Source organism: Cebidichthys violaceus, unplaced genomic scaffold, assembly GCF_023349555.1.
Source record: "Cebidichthys violaceus isolate CVI_PGR_0920_01 unplaced genomic scaffold, fCebVio1.0.p SCAF_148, whole genome shotgun sequence".
Classification (NCBI taxonomy): Eukaryota; Metazoa; Chordata; class Actinopteri; order Perciformes; family Stichaeidae; genus Cebidichthys; species Cebidichthys violaceus.
The window spans coordinates 22,501-30,000 of record NW_027176316.1 but is presented as its reverse complement, the minus strand read 5'-3'; the positions used below and the strand labels follow the sequence as shown (position 1 = coordinate 30,000).

The 7,500-nt window shown below is 46.0% G+C and overlaps 2 protein-coding genes across 2 annotated transcripts in view; one reads left to right on the top strand and one right to left on the bottom strand.

The window, feature by feature from the left end:
• Window positions 1-4,677, top strand: part of LOC137871561 (somatostatin receptor type 5-like) — an 8,398-nt gene extending 3,721 nt beyond the window's left edge. The window contains exons 2-3 of the mRNA XM_068709420.1: window positions 1,891-2,714; window positions 2,979-4,677. Of these exons, the coding sequence (XP_068565521.1) occupies window positions 1,956-2,714; window positions 2,979-3,650 (1,431 nt within the window). The 5' untranslated portion in view covers window positions 1,891-1,955 and the 3' untranslated portion in view covers window positions 3,651-4,677. The remainder of the gene's footprint in view (window positions 1-1,890; window positions 2,715-2,978) is intronic.
• A 1,887-nt stretch (window positions 4,678-6,564) lies between these two features.
• LOC137871560 (protein CutA homolog) overlaps window positions 6,565-7,500 on the bottom strand; it is a 2,303-nt gene continuing 1,367 nt past the window's right edge. The window contains exons 5-7 of the mRNA XM_068709419.1: window positions 7,460-7,500; window positions 7,073-7,122; window positions 6,565-6,964 (exon numbers count right to left, since the gene is read on the bottom strand). The exon at window positions 7,460-7,500 is cut by the window's right edge and continues 5 nt beyond it. Of these exons, the coding sequence (XP_068565520.1) occupies window positions 6,865-6,964; window positions 7,073-7,122; window positions 7,460-7,500 (191 nt within the window). The 3' untranslated portion in view covers window positions 6,565-6,864. The remainder of the gene's footprint in view (window positions 6,965-7,072; window positions 7,123-7,459) is intronic.

The window sequence follows — 7,500 nt, the reverse complement described above, 5'->3', positions numbered from 1 at the left end:
GAGGCCTCTCAAACACACAGACCACCAGGGGGCGACTCCTCTGCTTGTATAGGATGATGATCTTCCATTTGGTAGCTAATAATAATAATGATAATACCGTCTTTCACAGCTTCTGGCTGTGATGAACGCTGTATTTCAGGGTTTGTCCCGATGTAGCTTTGGCAAATATGCTGATACTGAGAATTCAGAAGAAAGTTTCCCTGATGGCTACAGTATCTGCGCTCCACAGTGCTCATTATGTCACTGTTGCCTTTTGTGTATGTGAATGTAAAGAGCAGCGGCTCATCAATCAGCTCTCATTCTGACTCCCCTGTTTGTCTGTTCCATCGACGATGTTAAAGGGCCTTTTGGGGCCTCGTCTCGGGGTTCTTCTTTTTCTTCTTCTTCGAGCCGGCCACAGAACGCCGGACAAAAGAGGCGAGGACCTCTGGGAAGACGGATTGTCCGTCTGCTCCTTTGTGAGTGTCGGAGATTAGAGTGGCAGGTGTTGTGCCGCGGAAATCGGGAGCACGTACGGCGTGATTAAGAGAACTCTCCGGTGTGTCCTCAGCCGGACATTTAGTGACGACGTATTGATTTTTGTAAAAAAAAAAAGCCTTTCCCATGTTCCTGTAATCACGCATGATTTAACAAAGAAGAAGGCGGTCCTAGTTTTCCTCCAGATCAGCTGGTTCAGGTCAGCCTGTATCTCCCTCCTCCATCGTTATGATTTATGTGCATTTAGTTCCTTTTATTAGTCATATTCAATATGTTACAAATGAGGTTTTTCTTTTATTATTACCGCACGACTGAAGTCGAGCAAATGTTTTACCATATAGTTTTAAATTTAATGTATTTTCCATGAATGAGGTACGAGTTCTCCTCCTCCCAAAGAAACTTCACGTTAAAAGTCTTGGACGTCGTTCGTGGACGCAGGACGAGCCGAGCTGCTGCTAACGTTAGCTCGGCTCGTTTCTCTTGATAAGATCCAGACGTTCGTCGACTAAAATCCTTCATCCGGTTAAAATGCAACCAATAATTAAAAAGCGTGTCATTTTATGACAGCTTCGGTCTCCATTTGTGTTAAGCCTAGAGCTTGTTTAGCTGAACACACCGTGTTCTACTTTGTTTGTTGATGTGGTGCACATCTCTCACTCTATCTTGCAGCATTGTGTGTTATTCTCCCTGTTCTCTCGATATAGGTCGACTTATTTCCCTCCACAGGTCAGGACATTTCCTTCCTGACAGACCACCAATCATGAAGCGTGGCGTTGAGGGATGAGGGTGTGCCTGCGTGTGGCCTGGTAGCGATTAGGAGGCCAGGGTGGCTTCATAAACAGGTCTTGCACTAATGCAACTAAACACGTTATGTTTCAGTTCCGCCGCCGGCTTGTTTTTGTTGTGACGGAAGGAGGGCTGTTGATTGGCCGTTTGGTATTCTACAAGCGTCGCTGGTCTGAGATCGGACCAAACTTTTCAAACGCTTGACCGGCCGCTGCTTCAGCAGCAGCCATTTTGACTGCACATCCCCCCGATTTATTGCTAATAGTAAATTAAATAATGGAGTTGTGTTCTTGTTTCTCTTCCTTTTCGTGTTATTTATTTAAAGTTTTAATGCTGCATTTGTTATGTATGGTGTTTCAAAGAACAGTTTGACATTTTCTGGTAAATGCGCTTATTCACTTCTGATCTAAAGGCACATTACATCAAGGGTCGTCGGCCAACAGCAAGTGTCGGTTCAGGTTCAGTCGGTGTGTAAACGCGGTTGATCCAACGTGAGTTTGTATTTGTTTCGGACAATTTCAGACAAAGAATACAGACTTGGTTTGTCATGTCAAACTACACAGTTGCACTTCAAACGGTCTTGTGTATGAAATGTGCTACATCATCTAACTTTGCTTTGCCTTGCAGGGCCGTCGACCTGTCACTGATGGGATCTCATCAGCTTCTGTTGCCTCTTATTCCTTAACGCCTCCATGGAGCTCATCCAGGCCACCCAGCTGCCTCGGGAGGCCCCCACAGCTACCTGGAGCAACAACTCCATTCCCCTTCACTCCTCGCTCCTCTCCACTCCTTCCCAACCGCTTCTACTCGGCTTCTCTCCGAGCGACGGCTCTTTCCTCTTCAACGGCACCAAACCGGACCCCGCATCCCTCCCTGGCTTGGCCGGGATCTTCATCCCTCTCATCTACGGGATAGTGTGCGTTGTCGGCCTCGTGGGCAACACGCTGGTCATCCACGTCATCGTCAACTACACCAAGAACGAGTCGGTCACCAACATCTACATCCTCAACTTAGCCATCGCGGACGAGCTCTTCATGCTGGGCCTGCCCTTCCTGGCGGCGCAGAACGCTCTGCTCTCTTGGCCCTTCGGCTCCTTAATGTGCCGCGTGGTCATGACAGTGGACGCCATCAACCAGTTCACCAGCATCTTCTGCCTGACCGTGATGTCGGTGGACCGCTACCTGGCCGTGGTGCACCCCATCCGCTCCTTCTGGTGGCGGCGCCCCCGCGTGGCCAAGGCCATCAGCGCCACGGTTTGGGCGGGGTCCTTCGTGGTGGTGCTGCCGGTGGTGGTGTTCGCCGACGTGCTGAAGGATGACGGGAACTGCAGCATCGTGTGGCCCGAGCCGGCGGAGGTGTGGAAGACGTCTTTCATCGTGTACACGTGCACCGTGGGCTTCTTCTGCCCCTTGATGGTCATCTGCCTGTGCTACCTGCTGATCGTCATCAAGGTAAACGCATTAAGCTACTGAAAGGTGTGTTCATGTGAAGAATGTCGTACTTGCTGGAGATAACCGACAGACGTGACAGTTTCCACACAGCACAGACTATTTATTTGGTAAAAAGTGGTTTGAAGTTGTTGTGGTTCACCGCAGAAATCGTAGGTTCGTAACCTGAAAATACTGATTGAAACGATTCTTTGATTTGGGTGACTTGACTCTTTACTAGTGAATGTGTGTTTACGCATTAAACGCTCGTTGTCTTTTCTCTCAAAGGTGCGCAGCGTTGGAAAACGGGCGCAGGCCACGTCGTCTCGGCGCAGGAAGTCGGAGCGTAAGATCACCCGGATGGTGGTCGTGGTGGTGGCCGTGTTCGTCCTCTGCTGGCTGCCGTTCTACGCTCTGAACATCGTCAACCTCCTGGTGGTCCTGCCCGGCGACTTCAGGGGGCTCTACTTTTTCGTTGTCGTGCTGTCGTACGCGAACAGCTGCGCCAACCCCATACTGTACGGCTTCCTGTCGGACAACTTCAAGAGGGGCTTCAGGAAGGCCCTGTTCGGCGCCTCGCGCCGGGTGAAGAACAACGACAGGGCCGCCGGCACGGAGGCGCAGCGGCCGACGGAGGAGTGGGGCGGCATCGTGCTCCAAGCGCAAAAAAGCGAAGATGACGTGCGTCGGAGGGAGCGCGGGGAAAAAGAAGAAGAGGAGATCAATGGGACGGGAGGAGACGTACGGATGAGTGAGATACGCAAAACGTCACAGAACGGAAACCACAGCGGAGCGGCAGAGGGATCAAGGACTCGTGTGCAGAGAGGGAAAGCCGAGCCGGAGCACATGGAAGGATCCGGCCGGGATGCTGCTGAGGAAGCCGGTAAAAGTAGAAACAGCAGGTCACAACCTGAAGAACGGCCGGACAACCAACCGGTGCTGGAGATCAGCTATCTGTAAGAGGACTTGGTAGAAACCAGTTTAAACAAATGTGAACTTTACACACAGCTACAGATTACAGGCTCAGTGTTGGATGACATAGAGAGACTATTTTACTTTATGCAAATCTGAAAGTTGGCGTCAGATCTTTATTTTTTCCCTCGGTTGGAGTTTGCATCACGTAATCGTGTGACAGTATCGGTGGTTTTTTGCCACGGTGTGTGAACGTTAAACTAATGTAAGTTCAAGTTAACCATGTCGGGTTGAAACACTGGCTGCAAGGATTGTGAAGTACAGAATATAGTTATTAAGTATTTATATGTTCATCTTGATCTTAAAGGCACCAAGAAGGTCATCGATTGATGCAACCCTGTGCATTCTGGGTAGTGAGGGCTTCAGCTATGAGATCTGCTCCATCAAAGAGCAGATTTCTTTTATATATATATATATATATGTGTATTTATTGATGTTGTGTTGAAAAGGACACTGTTGAGGAAACACAACTGATGATCCAGTGTGAAACAAAGAATGTGGAATATGTTGACTTTTTACCAAAACAGCCGTTGAATGTAAACTGTGTTTACATTTGTGCTTTTGTGTCACAAACTTGCTTCACTTACCAGAGAATTAGGTTTTAAGAAGAAGCAGGTTTAAAGTGTCTTTGCTGTCTGACTGAAACTTGTCTTATGATGCTGCATCAAGTCTAAAAGATGCTCGTGAGGAAACAGCAGAAAACACATGATCCTGTTTGTATTATTCATGAAATCCTCTTTAAATATGAAAGAACAAAACAACGTTTACCTTTTGTCAACGATGAATGTGTTAAGTGTCTGTGAAGGATTCTGTGCTTCATGGAAAAAGTTACTTTGTCGATTCGATGGTTGAAATAGAAGATGCGTGTGTTTTGTAGTTTATTGTGAATTCTATATTTCATTTCTTATTTAAGGCTCACAGATTAGAGTCAGATTAAACTTTTTGGTTTCTTTGTGGTCACATTAATATGTTGTATTATATCAGCAGTGTTGTCAAAGTACAAAAGCAAAGTGTAATGTGGTGAGCTCAATAAATGTTTACGGATGATATTCCACCAGCTGTCATGTTTATTATGTCGATAGAGACTTTAATCGTGAGGGAGCTCAGAGGACAGAGTAAAGTGTGAGCATGTGAGGAACGTCTGTATCGTTCTAGATCCAGAGTAATGTGTTGTAAACAGATGACATTGTGTGCATGTAGACGGTACGTAACGTGTGCATGTAGACATATGTAACGTGTGCATGTAGACGTATGTAACGTGTGCATGTAGACATATGTAACGTGTGCATGTAGACGTATGTAACGTGTGCATGTAGACGTATGTAACGTGTGCATGCAGACATATGTAACGTGTGCATGTAGACATATGTAACGTGTGCATGTAGACGGTACGTAACGTGTGCATGTAGACGTATGTAACGTGTGCATGTAGACATATGTAACGTGTGCATGTAGACGTATGTAACGTGTGCATGTAGACGGTACGTAACGTGTGCATGTAGACGTATGTAACGTGTGCATGTAGACGTATGTAGCGTGTGCATGTAGACATATGTAACGTGTGCATGTAGACGTATGTAACGTGTGTATGTAGACGGTACGTAACGTGTGCATGTAGATGGTATGTAACGTGTGCATGTAGACGTATGTAACGTGTGCATGCAGACGGTACGTAACGTGTGCATGTAGACATATGTAACGTGTGCATGCAGACGGTATGTAACGTGTGCATGTAGACGTATGTAACGTGTGCATGTAGACGGTACGTAACGTGTGCATGTAGACGTATGTAACGTGTGCATGTAGACGGTACGTAACGTGTGCATGTAGACGGTATGTAACGTGTGCATGTAGACGTATGTAACGTGTGCATGCAGACGGTACGTAACGTGTGCATGTAGACATATGTAACGTGTGCATGTAGACGTATGTATCGTGTGCATGCAGACGGTATGTAACATGTGCATGTAGACATATGTAACGTGTGCATGTAGACGGTACGTAACGTATGCATGCAGACTGTATGTAACGTGTGCATGTAGACGGTACGTAACGTGTGCATGCAGACTGTATGTAACGTGTGCATGTAGACGTATGTAACGTGTGCATGCAGACGGTACGTAACGTGTGCATGTAGACATATGTAACGTGTGCATGCAGACGGTATGTAACGTGTGCATGTAGACATATGTAACGTGTGCATGTAGATGTATGTAACGTGTGCATGCAGATGGTATGTAACATGTGCATGTAGACATATGTAACGTGTGCATGTAGATGTATGTAACGTGTGCATGCAGACGGTATGTAACATGTGCATGTAGACATATGTAACGTGTGCATGTAGACATATGTAACGTGTGCATGTAGACGGTACGTAACATGTGCATGTAGACATATGTAACGTGTGCATGTAGACATATGTAACATGTGCATGTAGATGTATGTAACGTGTGCATGTAGACATATGTAACGTGTGCATGTAGACATATGTAACGTGTGCATGTAGACATATGTAACATGTGCATGTAGACGTATGTAACGTGTGCATGTAGACATATGTAACGTGTGCATGTAGATGTATGTAACGTGTGCATGCAGACGGTATGTAACATGTGCATGTAGACATATGTAACGTGTGCATGAAGACATATGTAACATATGCATGTAGACAGTATGTAACATGTGCATGAAGACATATGTAACATATGCATGTAGACAGTATGTAACATGTGCAAGAAGACATATGTAACGTGTGCATGAAGACATATGTAACGTGTGCATTAAGACATATGTAACGTGTGCATGTAGACATATGTAACGTGTGCATGGAGACGGTATGTAACGTGTGTATGACCTCGACTTTACTGCATGTTGTTCACCAAGAAACACTTCACACCAATTTCAAAAATTAATCCACTTTATTGCAAAATGCTTCGTTCACAAAAGAAATGAGAAACCCAACAGATGTGTCGGCACTTTAAACATTTAAGTGGAGAGTGGAAGCAGAAGCAGAGTTTAATCTGCAGCTGGTTAACTTTAAGAAGACCGAGGCTGCCCTCTAGAGGTAAAACAGCCACAGAAATCATCTCAAAATGTCTCTGACTCACATGATGGACACTTTTGTCTTGTAACTCTTTTGCAGTGATTAAGACCAGCACAGATGTTGGGAAGCGTCTTGATGCGTCTCTGGGGCCGTCCTTTACTCTGGGACCGAGTCTCCTATCCACTTGAGGTAGGGCGGGTTGCCCTGCTCGATGGGCAGGCTGATGACCTCGGCCACCTCATAAGGATGGTTGGAGCTGGAGAGGACAGGACGTACAGACAGTGATACTCTGTGAGTCACAGCGGCTAACGGGGCAAAACACAAGAGCTCCTGTGAGAGCGAGGCGGTTTATAAGTGAACCTACCGGACGTATTCGGCCAGAGCGGGAACCTTGGAACTTCTTGTTTTAATCATCTGGACAGGAGAGAAGACGAGAAGACGAGAAGACTCATCTAAACGGTGACTAAATAAAGCTGGTTTTACTTCGCTTTGTGTTTTTGTCCATTTCTGTCATAATTCAAGAAGCTTCCTTCTTCTCTTCTTCTGGGTTCAGTTCTTCGGTAGTGACGAGACTAAAACTCAAGACTTCTTCATCGTTTTCACATTTGAATTACAGAAACAGAGAATGTCAATAATGAAGTATTAACGGTGGTATTGATAGAATACTGTAGTACATGAAGCAACAGAAGTGCAGCTGTAGCATTCATAGCGTTTGAAGGAGCGGTGATAGTAACTCACAGTCAACACTCACCAGCAGCACCTCGCTGTCCTCCTCGATCTTCCCCTGCCACT